This window comes from Meriones unguiculatus, chromosome 3 (assembly GCF_030254825.1).
Source record: "Meriones unguiculatus strain TT.TT164.6M chromosome 3, Bangor_MerUng_6.1, whole genome shotgun sequence".
Taxonomy (NCBI): Eukaryota; Metazoa; Chordata; class Mammalia; order Rodentia; family Muridae; genus Meriones; species Meriones unguiculatus.
In genome coordinates, this window is record NC_083351.1 from 75,813,437 (window position 1) to 75,828,583 (window position 15,147).

A 15,147-nucleotide genomic window follows, 5' to 3' on the forward strand; every position below is an offset into this window, starting at 1 on the left:
TCACTACCATATCCGTGTCTTCTACTTTAGTGGTTGGTATGTAAGGCCATGGGACAAGCCTTTAGAGAGTTTACAGAGGTCTCTTTTAAAGCTCACAGTAGGCTGTTAATAAAGCATCCCAAACAAAAAATGTTCAAGGAGATAGAGGTGCTAATTATCTACACTGTATAAATGCTTCAAATTATCACACCCAGTAATTATATATAATTCAAATAATAAGGTAAACTTGCATTCAGGTTAACAATCATGTTGAGTTAAAAAAAAAAAAAAAGGCAAAAAATATTTAGCCTAGCCCTACTTCAACTTTTTACCAGTACAAAATGAGTTCACCTCCAAACTAAATGTTGAGATAACATACCCTTTTCTACAGTGCTAATTTAAAAATTAAATAACTAGAAGCATTTAAAGAACTTATAATGTGCACTGTGATGACTTTAAATCTTTCAACAAACCTCAGAGCTATATATCCTTGATTCAAGCATTTAGCAAAGACTGGCCAAAAGTCATACTGGTGTTAAAAGCCAAAGCTAAAATTCAAGTCTAGGTCTTCCAGCAACTAACACCTATGCTGGCACACACAGTTCTCAATATCATCGAACACATTCAAAGGACCATATGAACTGAAAAATACTACAATATTTTTCTTATAGAAGTCTTAAAACTACTCAATTAAATAGCTGCCTTTTATGCTCTATCCCAGATAGAGCCATATTTTCAAAGTATAAGTAAAATATCCCCATTAAACAATGCTCAAAGAAAGGCATTCTGGGATCCTCTGGGGAAAAGACAACTACAAAAATATGTTATTATAATTATCATAATAATCCTCATCTGACTATATAGCTATGAATTCTTTTCGTAAAGGCATATAAATAAAGGCAAAATGATTAAAAAGACATTTGAAATCTCTACAATTTCAGGCAGACTTAGAAATGAAAATTTATTTTAGTCACAAGTCTTGTGTGACAGTCAGCTAAAGTGCTTCTAAACGACCCACACTGGCTTGGTTTCTACTGATTGAATGCAATTATGGATTGACTTCTATAGCTGATAAATCAGAACTTGTGTAAGTGGTTTTCAAAGCACTCCCTGCAATTTTCATGATGCAGACTTCTACACACAAATTCTTCCTGGGAAAAAAAAAGTTTATAAAAATATTAACTTTCATGAAATACCTTCCTGGTTACTCATGTCACTGGGAAGAAGCTGCTACTCTTACATTAATAATTGTTTCCAGAATTAATCAGTCATTGTACATTAAAACCAGCAGCTGGAGTGTTTTGAGTGATAATGAAACCTGTAACAAGGCATCTTCAGCCGTCTTTTCAAGACAATAAGGGAATTAAAATTTCAATTTAAATGCAGAGGTTTGAAACACGCTTCACTGGCAAAATTACTTCAATTAATGTGAGTGGAATACAAAGCCAGACTGCAGAAATGTGATGCAGCAACCAGAAATTATGTCATTAATGTGCTTGCATCAACCCAGCACAATACTGCAAAGGTCTAATTTAAACCATACATATCACAAAGCTACAGGCTACAGTATTAATCAAGCCTCTGATTTCTGTGTGGCTTCTTGTTGGATCACATTTAGCTTTTCATAAGCCAACAGCAGCTGTTTACCTTAACGAAAGAAACAAAAGACTGGGCCTATTTGCAGACATTACCTGTCATGACAATTTAATTATTTCATGCAATATTCTGGTTACCATTTCAAAAGAAGAAATAAAATTCTACCTAGAAGCCAAGCCTGCAGCTACAATACAGGTCAAATTTTAAAACAGAAATAGCAGGAGGTAGCAAGAGCCATAGGTCACTGATTTATTTACTCTGGGTTTATTAACCTACACTATGGAAGGATCAAATTACTACATATCTATATCTACACCTGCCTCAAAATGAAAATGCAAAGTCTTCTGTCAAACAAATCCAAGGAGATCAGTGGGGCTTGAAAAGACTGGATTGCTTTGTCTTCACTTTCCTCTGATGCATTTTAGTGAAGATTTCCATTTTAGTGAAGATTTGGACCCTGGAGATTCCTTAAGTAGATTTTACTTGTAACAGCACATAGTCATGGAGAAAGGAAATGTGATTGTTTTTCATATGAAGTCAAGTAAAAGAACAGTTGCAGTCCTTACACTATACTATTATATACACAAGACGGCCAGAGAACATTTCCAACCTTTCAGGGACAGAATGGGAAAATTGTTGTACATTTGGTTACACCAGTTTCCCGAATCAAGCACAATTACCTCTTCTACAAAATGTTAATACCAGAAAGCCATCTATCCCAGCTGTAAGAGTGAAAGGCATTGTTACATTTTCCATATTTAAAATACCAGCACATAATAAGTATACACTCACATTAGCTCTGTTGGAATTGGTTTTGCTAATTTTAAGGATTACAAAAGGTTAAAAATCAGAGTATCTTGTCAAAAAAATAAAAATAAATTTACCTAGAAGAGGACAAAAAGCACAGCTGCTGGAAAAGAAGTATCTTTAAGAAGTAGAATTTCTTTCTTTGTATTAAAGACTTTCACATAGTTACCCACCTAGCTAGTGATTTGTGAACGCTGACTCTATGGATGACTCTGTCACTGAGGTAAAAAAGGTAAGATATCTACCTCACAATTAATGACCTTTCATGTAAATAAAAGCAATTACATAATAATGAAATGTATGGACCTTATGGACCCATAAAGAAAAACATATAGTATCTGAGATACTCAGAAAGCTCAGTAAATTTAAGTGAAGTCCAAGCAGATAGGATTGGGAATCTTACTCCTGGAAAATATATAGTCAATTAATAAAGAAAAATCAGGCCAACAAAATAGCTCAACAGATGAAGGCATTTGTTGCACAATCTGACAACCAACATTCCATCCCAGGCTCACATGGTGAAAGCACAGAAATGACTCCTGAAGGCTATCTTCTGACCCACAGAAACAGACTGATACCTTTGTGGGAAAGGTCAACCCATCAAGGTACAGAGAACAAGTGACTCTGGAGCCCAGTCCCAACTGACACATCTACAGCACAACCTTTGCACCTAAGGCTTTGGGATCATAGTGTAAGGGGGCGGAAAGACTGTAAGGGCCAAAGGAACAGGAAGTTAGCTTCGACATTGCAGTTCCTTGAAATGTCAGAGAAGCTACACCCATAAAGCCTCACCTACATGTTTGCCTAAACAAGACCTGAACAAGGATGACACCATCAGGCATGCTAACAAAAGGTAGAAATCTCATGGTGCTCTCAGTCCTAGACAACCCTAGACAAAAAATACCACGGACATATACGCAGTATGGACAACAGAAGAAATAATCCTCTCTTAAAAAAAAGCCCGCAATTTGGTTATCCGATACCAAGTGGTCAGTCCTGAAATAATGTTACAAGTAACATTATTGACTGAGCAGACTGTACTACCACACTTAGGAATATATATATATTTATGTACATGTACATATACATATACTTATGGGAAGGTTAGAGGGAGAAAGGGAAGGGAACAAAGAGATATTTTAATTTCAGAACATAAAAGTATTTTTTAAATAATTATTAAAAAGAGAGAAATACATCTTATCTTTATATACAACATATAACTAGACATTATAATTAATTAAAAGCCATTATTTTTAAAGCTTCAGAACATAGGTGATACATTAAATTTAATGGAATATATATACTATATTTATATAATTTATTATATAATATAAACATATTATAATTTGATGTTATATTATAACATTATTTATATAATATTTTATATTACATATTATATATTGTATGATATAATTTTCTATTATAATATTATATTATTTATTGTTGTAAATATAATAATTTTATATAATTCATATAATAAATAAATTAATGGAATATATGTAAAGAATATAGAAATAAGCATTATGAAAAGACATAGGCAGGCATCCTGTTCACTGATAGGAAGACAAAATAGCTAACACACAAACTCTCTTAAAGTCAATGAAATTCTTTTCATCTTTTTGTGGAATTTGACAAACTGATAATACTAAACTTAACATGGAAGAATAGAGGGCCAAGAAGTGTATAAGCAATTTCACCTCTCAAGACATATTACAAAGTTACACTGATTATGAGGACATGATTGTTGTACAGGCACAGACAAGATGGAATGAACAAAATAAAAACCTAGAGATACATACATCTGTGAAAATTTGGGATGTGACCCATAGCATTATCAATCAGTAGAAGGATTCACTAAACACACAGTTAATTGGCTACAAAGAACAAAAGTAAAATTAGATACCCTGGCTCACAGCATAAATAAACTTTTGATGGATTAAAGAAAGAAAATTCTCTTACATAGGATGAAAATTTTTACTTAAAATCATATACCTTAAATAAGGCTCAGAGACTTTCTGCATTATAAATGTTACAATAGAAGATACTACAACAAGGTAAAAAGATAAACACCATCTCAAAAACAGTATTAATAACACATGTAGCAAACAAAGGATTAGTATCCAGAATACAAAAACTATCACTAGGGAGGAAATGAACAATGTATCTTATACGCTGACCTTATAAGAAAGGGGAATGTTTGGTCCCTCCCAACACCCCAAACATTAAGATTTTAGCTAGGGTTGATGATCACTATACCCAACTAGTTCAGCATAGGTCTTGGACTTTTATTAATTATTAAAAAATATAAAAATAAATGTGTTACTTCTGTCTGCAAAACTGGACAAAAGAAGTCTGTGCTTATACTTCCTCTCCCACCGAAACACAAATACCCAGCTCTATTCCCACATAGTTAAGACCAGTTGTCCTGGTTTGCTTTCTGTTACTATGACAAACACAACTAAAAGCAACTTAGCAAGAAAAGGGCTCCTTTCAGTGCAAGGGTTACCTTACATCATCAAGAGAGGCCAAGGAAGAAACTACAGGCAGGAACTTAAAGCAGAAACGAATGAAGGAAGGCAACTCACTGGCTTGCTCCCTTTCACTTGGTCAGTTATCTTTCATACACACCCCAGATTCACCTTCCTAGGGAAAATATTATTGGCCCACAGTTAATTAGGCCCAGCTATATCAGAAAATAATTAAAAATATGTCTCACAAACATAAATAGAAGCCAACCTGATCTAGTCCATTTTTCAATTGAGGTTTTTTTCTCTTACAAGGTAACTCCATTTTTCTTTCAAAGCTAACTATGGCACAGTCTGGAGAACAATAAAGACATGCAGAGCGACTGCTGAGGCATGCCTCTGTCCTGTTAACAGGCTGTTTACATGACTCCAGGATTTTTTTTTTAACCCCATCAAATGCTATAGTTTGCACCTTGAATGTTCCCAAAGAGCCATGTGTTGAGGGTGTGGTCCCCAGTCTGTGGCACTACTGAGAGATGGTACAGCCTTGAAAAGGTAGTGCCCTAGGGAACTTCAGCCATTGGATGGGTGACTTTGAAGGACCCCAGCCCGTCCTGTCTCTCTTTTTGTTTCCTTGTCAACAGGAAGTGAGTAACCTCCTCTGTCACATCTCCCAACATAGTTTAAGCCTTATCCAAACAACAATGAATTGAAGCCTCTTAAAATTACAAACCAAAATAACCCTGGTCCTTCTCATGAGCCGACTTATCACAGGTGTTTGCTGCACCATGGGGAAAAAAAATAAAAAATAAAAAAGCACAGTTTAATTTCTATAACTTACAACAAAGAATTTGATGAAGTTATTTAATTAAGTCCTGAGCAAAAATTAGTCAAGGAAAGGGCAGTAGTCATTTCTGATAAGCCTTTAAATAAATAAATTAGCACATAAGTAATAGGGCTATAAAATAACAATCTGAAATCCTAAAACGAACATAATTAACCTAAATAAATCCTAACAACCCATTTTAGTACATGCCATTTAATTAAAAGCAGACACACACCAAAAGAGAGATCTAATGATTCAAACACCAGTATATGTGTTCCACAAACATATATAAACTTGTCTATTCTGATTACTAAATCTTGATAATTTAGAAAAGCTATGCCAGCCATATGAGCAAAGATGTCACTCTCGTAGGATGCTGGAAACAAGCTGGGCCTGGCTATGCAGGGCTGTGGCCCTGGCTAATCACAAGGCTGAGGCAAGAGGACCACAAGCCCAAAGCCCACTCAGGCTACAGGCTAAATTTGAGACCAGCCATGACAAGTGGGTAAAAAGCCCTGTCTCAAAAAACAGGAAAAGAAAAAGAGGTGAGGTTACAGCTTAGTGATAGAGAGCAGAGTACTTATCAATCATGTACAAGGCCCTACGTTCAATGACCAGTACCAAAAAACAAAAGTATTAACAAACACACATTCTCTCTCTCTTTCACATACACACACACACACTCATGCAAAACAAAAAACAAAAAAACCTAATTCTTTACTATATCCTTCTACTGTGAAAAGTGGTAAGTCCATTTACTTTAACTAATAGGTGATAAAATAGCAGAGTACTTCTCACCCTTTGGTTACCAAATTCCTTAAAATTCCTTATAACACACTAACAGCAAAATTCTTAATGAAAGTGAGTGAATTATTTCATCAATGGCTCCACCAAGTCCCTTAGTATTTTCACCAATATAATTTACAAAAAATAAAAATAAAAAAATTTGCCCCCACTGGATAATAGAACAATCCAAATCAACACAACTGCTGTTGAGCGCTTTTATAGACTTCTATAGAGATAAAAGCAGATATGGAGGTATATAAATGGGCAAGAAGATAGGAATCCCTCCAGAAAAGCCACAAGAATTGGTAAACTCAGGACCAAGAGGGAGCAAAGTCTGGCTTGACACTCACCACAAACTGCACCCTCTAGGCACTTCCATAATTTAAAAGGTATCAGAACTGCAGGGTGAGGCAGTAAAGGCTGGGTCACAGAGCACTCCTGCTCTTCAAAGGTACTTCTAAGACTAGTACCAAAGAAGTCATTTTTTTTTCTTACCAGGTGAAAGGTACAAAACAAAACTTTAATCCAAAAATGACTTCAAAACCTTAGTGAATGACTTCAAAACCTTAGTAAAACACCAAACGTTACAAACCTTCAATTCTATGTCACATAGATTTCATCCTCTAAAATGAGATTCATGATCTGCCTCTGGAACTAAAGAAGCAATCTTTCATTACCATTTCAACATGATTTCAGTACTGACTTCTTTCCACTACATTTCTTGCCTTGGTTCAAAGGGCAGAAAATATATAAATAATAATCATCTCACATTCCAAACACTGCAAGAGGAGAACTAGCTAGGGCTCCCCTTCAAGGCCAGCAATTCCCAAGGGCCATTGGTGCCATGCTATGTACAGAAAGAAGAGTGCAGGAGTGAACCTTTGCACAGGCTGCTCTTACCAGCATGTCAGTGGCACTGAGGTAGTGCTTGCTGGCCATGCACTGTTCCAGCTTCTGAGGCACTTGCTTGATGTTCTCAATTTCATCCAGCAGGTTCAGGACATGCTTATGTTCAATTCCTTCAATCCATAGTTTACGAAGTTCATCCCGTTTGCAATGCAGCAGCATCTTGCAGGAAAGTAGATTCTCTTTTACCTATAATAAAACATACTTGGTCAGTCAGCTCAAAGTTTTATCTGACATGGTTAACATTCCTCAGGTCCTGTTGTGTATAACAGTTCCTAATTCCCTCCCAGTTATTATCCCTGGTTGGTCCCCTTGCAAAATTCTAATCCTGATTTTGGTACTGAGTCATTCACATGCATCACTATTTCTCTGTTTCAAATTTTTCTCCCATGAAATGAGAAAACTACTTCTAGCATACCTTTGAGTGAATCTAGAAGTAACTACAGGGGATACTAGGCACTCTGAAAATATGAAGGGCCATATAAATGTGACTCCACCTAAACAGGAGAATGATTAGTATGAGAGTCCAGTGTTAGTATTCTATCCCCAATGTCCCTTGCACCTGAAGGTCACTTGGCCAATGAGTTTACAAACAAGGAACTCAGTGTTTTTCCCAAATGACCACAACAAAATTAAGCCCAACACTGAAAAAGAGGTAAACACATGCAGAGATAATCTCAAAGAGATATGACAGATATTTTTTGTTTCCATTTAAGGCATCAGTTAATAAGTTTGGTATTAAGTAGACAATCTAACTACCGCATAGGCAAAATGTAATTAAATAAAGGTAGAGAAGTTTGGGGATAAAATGGATTAGGGACATGTACACTAATCACAATTACACCTATATTCTACCTTTAAAATGTCCAATGTTTAAAACATAGATAAGGAAGGTAAAAAAAAAGAAAAAAAAAAAAAAAGGATAAGGTCTCATATAGCTCAGGCTGGCTCTAACTTACTGGCCTTGACCTCGTGCTAGTACTGCCTCCTTCTCCCAAGTATTACAACACAAGCATGTGCTGCCACATTTGGGGTTTGTTGTTGTTGTTGTTGTTTTGGTTTTTTTGGGTTTTTTGTTTTGGTGGGAAGATTTAAATTTATTATCATCTATAATTCACATAACTGCTTTCAAACACTGTTGACATCCTAGCATATGTTTCCATTTGGAGCTCAACATTTGTTTAGTTTTGTGTCTATTTCTCCTGGGGCGACTGCAACTCTGGTACAGCACTTGGTGCATTCTGATAACCATATACACCTATGTAATCCAGACTGTCAACAGTGTGAGCCGTGCCCATCACCCTAGAGAGTCTGTGTGTCTGTTTCTCCTGGAAACCTGTATGCCTCTTCAGTGAGAATATTTTGAGGGTGATCATACTATTGACACTGTAGTTCTGATAATGGTAAAATGTAATCTCAGTATTTCTCTAACAAGCATTGAAATGAAGATAGACTGCTAAAGCTGGAAGTTTATTGAGAAAACAACTAATCTGATTTTATAATTTGATAATATCTACATCAGTTTTCTATATCTCTCTCAGGTACAGAAAGGAGTCGTGATAAGAGAAACCTGTGATGTCCTTTTAGAAGCATGGTAGCATGACTCCATGGAGGGGGTAGAGAAAAATCTGACAAAGATGGTTGTAGTTTTCCCCACTGCTTCTTACAATTCCACCATGGAAAAAACAGAGAGTCTATAAACACTGACATCAAGAAAAGAAGAACAGAAAAGGAAAGAGCAAACAGAAAATCACAGTACAATTCTAGAAGGTGGATGGTGGGAGTTAGCAAATCAAGAAGTCTGAGCACCTCAGCTTGGAGTGGGTTTGGCTGCAGAGAAAAGCAGCAGCAAAACATGGAGAGCCTAAGTAAAGAATTCAGACTCCCCACAGGGATAATTTGAAGACCAGCAGACCACCAAGCAACATGGACAAGTGAGACCTACTGATAGCACTAGCCAGAGCTGGACAATTAGAAAGGGTATGGATCAAGGAATGGCAGGGATGGCTGAAGGCAGGCTGAGAGTACCAAAGAAAACAAGAGGATACAGTGAAAGGGGAGCCTATGAAACAGCACAATCCTTCAGGCCTCTGGGCTCTGCACATTGTCAATGATTCAGTTCCAGTAACATTGGCAGCTTCCCTCTGAGCATCAACCTAAGAAAGCTAGGGTTCTCTCTATGGAAAACTGACCTAGTTCAAATTTAAAGGCATCTGAGTTTTCACTGAAGAAACTGAGTCTCATTCATCACAGATAACAGCCCCTCAATTTGCTCTAAGCTCCCAACAACTCCCTTGCATATAAATGAAAGCCAAGGATCACCAGAGAGACAAAGAAAGTCAATAGAAAGGACTAACAACTCAAGTCCTTTGGGCATGAACATAAGGAGACACTACACATGCATGTAAGCAGTGCTTACATGATGATTTGTTTATATGTACATATAATAACAATAGCTAAAGAAGAGATGCCTGCTGTGACTTTAGAAGGGGAATGTCAGTGATGGCAGTGTTAGAAGGGAGAATGTGGGAGAACTGATGTAATTATATTTTAATTAAATATTTAAAAAATAAAAAGATTGACAAGTATCATAACAAAAAAAGGGACTGGTAAAAGAGAAACTATACAGAAAACAGGATTTCTTAAAAACTACAGTTAATTTACTTAGGGAAAAATAAGAAAAGCTATTACACCAAAGAAACAAAACATGTCAATTTTAGAAAATGAAAAACTCTTCAAAGTTTTTAAAATTGTATAAAATTGAGATAACAAATAAGACACTCCAAGTGTGTGTGTGTGTGTGTGTGTGTGTGTGTGTGTGCAAATGTGCACCAGATTTTTTAAAAAATTAGAAGACTGAACTGGAGTTCAATAATTAACAAACAGAAATTCTAAAGGAGGGGAAATTTATTTTTACAATATAGCAGAGAAAAAACTAATAAAAATTTAATAAAATTTCCCAGAGTATTAATTCTCAGACACAAAAAGCACATAAAGTGATGAAGACAACAGACTGAGAAGAGACTGTGTCAAGAAGACCAAATATTCAGTAGCAATCTATCTTAGAGGAAGAAGTAAGGGATTAACACAAGAAAGGGAAGGGGACAGGAAAGGAAGAGGAAAAAAATGAGAGCTAGAAAATGGGAATACAGTAATACAGAGACAGATGACAGCAAGGAGGGGATTGTAACGAATGAAAATCTAAAACTTTTGAAAGGAAACAAAAGGTCCTGTATAAAAGTTGGTAAATTAGGTCCCAACTAAAGCTTCTATGACAAAGGAACATTATCTCTTCACAATTCTGAGAGAGAATTATTTCCCAGGAAAGCTATCAAATAAGTATGAAGAAAGAATAAAGACATTTTCAGCCATGCAAGCTCTCACAAAGTAAACACTGCATGAAGAGAATGGCCAACTTCTGAGAAATGCTGTTGCATCATTACAAGAACACAGATAAACGAGCAAGGTTGGGATTCTGACACAGAAGTCTACAGGGCTATCATCACCCTAGGGAGAACAGTGGCACAGAAGACAAAACAATTCAATGACTCAGATGTAAATATCTGCATAATTACAATAAAGTGGCACAGATAGCTTAAACAAAACAAGAATAGCTATCACGTTTAGAGGAAGGAGGAAAATGTGGTGGTCAGGAAACGAAAGGACTAAATCACCCACCCTACATAGCAGGAAGTCAACACACAATTTCTGAAACAGGAAACTCAAGAACAGTATGAGCACACTATCAGACATGGAAATACCTAGGAGGAGGACTCCAGCAGTACAAGTTGGAGCCTTTGCATGGCTGGATTTGGGACCTGGTGAGAATGAGTTGAGAGGGAAGCCTTGTTTTTAATCATTGTTTCTGGTTTTCTTTGACCTAAATATCTCTCAAAGTTATTCACAGATTCCCTTGTAGTTCTTGATCTAAGTAGTTGCTACTAAACTAATTCCTTTTTTAAAAAATCTAATATTCTCCTATGACCTTAATTTTACAGTTCTAGTTTTTCCTGCCATGTGTATTGGTTACCATGGAAGTAAGTAAAAATAAATTTTATCAGAACACCCAACCAGGCTCTTTATCGAGGGTGAGGGAATAAAATTAGAAAGTATCAGTAAAGCTTGACAAATTCTTGTGTGATGGGAAAAGACCATTATGGAATTTCATGCTAGCACATACACATACAGTCTGATCAATTCTTACTTTTGCTCATTACATAGAAACTAAAATAAAAATCAGGCAGAATGGCAGGAAGACACACAAGTTGTACATTAAATGGACATCACCAAGATTATTCCCTAAACTGAACTAAGAAGGTAGAGACATAAGAAACTTAAAGAAAGTCTTAGATTTTTGATTAAAAAAAAAATCATGAAAAATGGAAAATGGGGTCAGTCAACAACAAAAAAAGAAAAAACATGAAGAATATCAAAACTGTACACTGAGAAAAGAAGGCAGCTGTAATAAAGACATGTATATGAGTGCCACAGCAGATAAAACTAGCCCAGTGACAGACTTTATGTCGGTACTTGTGTACAGCAGGATGTGGATGAGAACCTACTATAATAAGCAGGCCACACGTGACAGTGCACACTGTGTAACCTAAGCATTAGGAAAGCTGAAGCAGGAGATGCCTATGTTTGAGGCCAGCCTGGACTACAACAGGAATATCTGAAGTTAACCTGGGCTACATAGCAGGAATGAATTCTCTGACACAATAGTAATAAATTCAAGTATACAACCCTAAATTTACTGGCCTGTACTATCAATAAGCATGCATGTTACTGCATGAAAATTATACGTCAATCAAGACAAAGAATAAACTTTATAGGAAATAATATAAAGTCAGGGTAGGGGGTATGTTTTTAATCCCAGCATTCAGGAGGTAGAGGTAGGCAGATCTGGGTAAATTCAGATCTACATAGTAAATTCAAGGCCAGCCTGTTCTACATAGTGAGTTCTAGGATAGCCATGGCTACATAAAGCCTATAACAAACAAAAGTAATAATAATAACAAAACAACAATAAATGAAAGAAAAAGAAAAGAATATGGAGGTTCCTGGTTAAGATAGATAAAGGCATTCACATAGTTTCCAACTCACAATGACATAAAAGTGGAAAATATTCAGTAGAAGCATTCCTTCAAATCCTGATCACTTTCCAAGTTAGCATTATACTGCATGACACTCTAACAATGCTGAGCAGCAGCTCCCAGCTCCTGAGAGCCACACCATCAGTAGGGTAAACAAAGAACACTCCAGAGCACCACTGCCAATCTGTGATGGTCCATAGACAACAGACAGCAAATGTACTTCTTAGTTTGTGGCATTTTCAAATTACAATGGGAATACTAAGATATAATCCAACTATGAATCAAGAAACACCTGTATATTTAAAGAAAATGAAATCAGTATGTCAAAGGGACATCTGCATTTTCTATTTTAAAAAAAATGTATGATTCATCTTCTAAAAGAAAGGAAATCCTGACACTTGCAACAACACGGATGAAATTGGAAGACATCATGCTGAGGGAAAGAAGCCAAGCATACAAATACCTCACAAACTCATTTACATACAAAAATGTTTAATCAAACTAAAAAAAAAAAACGACAGCACATGATGAGACTAAAGAGATGTTACCTACAGGATACAAATTCTTAATTAGATAAGAGGAGTAAATTCAAGAGACCTGTTGTACAACATGTTGACTTAAGTTAATAGCAATGCATCTTATACTTAAAAATTGCTAAGAGATACCATAAGCGGTTTTACTACAGAATAATGGTATCTATGTAAGGTGATATACATATTAAATTAATTTCACAATTCCATATTCCCAAATACCATGATGTATCCATAAATGTACATAAACTTTAATTTGTCAATTAATAAACTTAAATTAAGTCTTTTTAAGTTGGGATAGGAAACAGGAAGTCTACCTGTCAAGAAGAAACCAAAATCATAAAAACATTTATTTCTTAAATTCATGTTAAATTTTTATAAATGTGATGACAGCATTTTTGTTCTGTTATGTTTAATTTATGAGGATAATTAATATTGGAAAGTTGTAGTACCCTGCTTCATTCATAAATAAATCCATGGAAAGCCAAGTTGTTAAAATCATGACATCATGCTTTGTCCCCTCGAAATTACAGTAACTTTACATTTGCTTCAAATCATGTATCCAGCAGCAACAAGAACCTCAGGCTCAATATACAGAACTGTAATTAGAGACTCAATATTCAGAACTCTAATTAGAGACCAAAAGAAAGGAATACAAGTAGAGCCCAAGAGGCTATTGACAAAAAGAGATATGAGATGATACAGGTGGCAGAGAAGTAGCAATTTTTGCAACTCAACCTTGGGACAAAGAAACAAATGAGAAAAACTAACTTGGGCTTTAAAAAATAAAAACCTGACTCAGCTTTTGTAAGAGGACTACTGGAGACACAGTTCAGAAGAGCTGGCAGAGACATGCCCAGCAGAAACACGGAAAGGCCATAACCTTCAAGCCTCAAAAACAGAAAAGTGCTGAACTCAAATCAGGAAAAATAAAGAGGGAACAGCCTCTGTGTGTTCCAACACCATAACACAGCACAGCACAGCACAGCACGTGTGCAGGCAGCAAGATACCTGTGGGCCAGAAGGCATCTGACAAGTTCCCTCTGGGTGAGAAATGGTCACTAAATCAATACATCAATGTCACTTATTTTACAAATTCAACATTGTTCTATCACTTTTATGGCAGTGCAAGTTAGTATATCTAAGTGTTTTCATACACATTTGCCTGTGAAAAGGGCCCAAATGCTATTGAGTTTATAAAAAGTTCATAGAAATAAACTGGAGAAACAACACTTTGTTCTCACTAAAAGTCCTTTGAAACCATAGGTAAAGTTTAAATTCTCCCTTACATTTTTATTTCCTATGGTTCCTCTTTAGTTATTTTAACTTCCAGTCTCAGGTTGTAAATTCTCTGAAAAGTCTCCTCTCAACTCATTCCAAGAGCAATACCTTTCCTTTCAGCTACTGGATATAGATCAAGAAAACCTTAACTATAGAAAGACTACTCTGCTTCCTTCGACTACAATAACACTTAACACTACTTTCCAGCATTTAAATCACAGTTCATGTTACTGGCCATTGCTTAGCAGGTCCATTTCTGGAAACCTGAGGCTTTCTTCCCTTTCTCATACAAACAGGTAAGAATTTTCACTAACATTTAGGCTGTAAATAACATCTTACAAAAACTACACTGTTCTCCTATGACATTCTTTGTATTAATTAAGGCTATTCTTCATCCTAACTCTACCTTTCAAAGTATACTCTCATATAAAAGTCAAAAGTCACTTTAGGTAAATGTTAAATAATGAATGTTGCATTCATGAATAATGAGGCCCCTAGCAACATCACTCTAATTATTCATAGTTATTTCTAGTTATGAGCAAGAAAAGCAGGTTTTTAGCACAGGATCCAATATCAAGAAAACAGACAATAACAGATAAAACATTAAGTGTTTGTTTATATACAAAAGAGTCAAGTGTATGCTCTACCCTGCCCACCCTTCAGGTGTCAGACTGGCTACTTAATATGTTTAAAGAAATCTGCACTGAACTCATCTCATCTCCCCTCATACTGTGGAGAAGCATCCCAAGCCTGGCACGGATGGTGGAAGTCTGCAGTCTACATCAATTAACTCCCACCAATGTCAAGTCCACTGTAACAGTAAACCATGAGACTGGAAGAACCTATGAATTCTGAGGAATCTAGTTTTGGCCAAGGTT

The 15,147-nt window shown here is 36.0% G+C and overlaps 1 protein-coding gene across 6 annotated transcripts in view; it reads right to left on the bottom strand.

Annotated features, from left to right (window-relative positions):
* Nucleotides 1-15,147, bottom strand: part of Exoc4 (exocyst complex component 4) — an 817,398-nt gene that overhangs the window by 779,894 nt on the left and 22,357 nt on the right. For all 6 annotated transcript variants that reach the window (XM_060380213.1, XM_060380214.1, XM_060380218.1 and 3 more), the window contains exon 3: nucleotides 7,360-7,554. In XM_060380213.1, coding sequence (XP_060236196.1) covers nucleotides 7,360-7,554 — 195 coding nt within the window. The remainder of the gene's footprint in view (nucleotides 1-7,359; nucleotides 7,555-15,147) is intronic.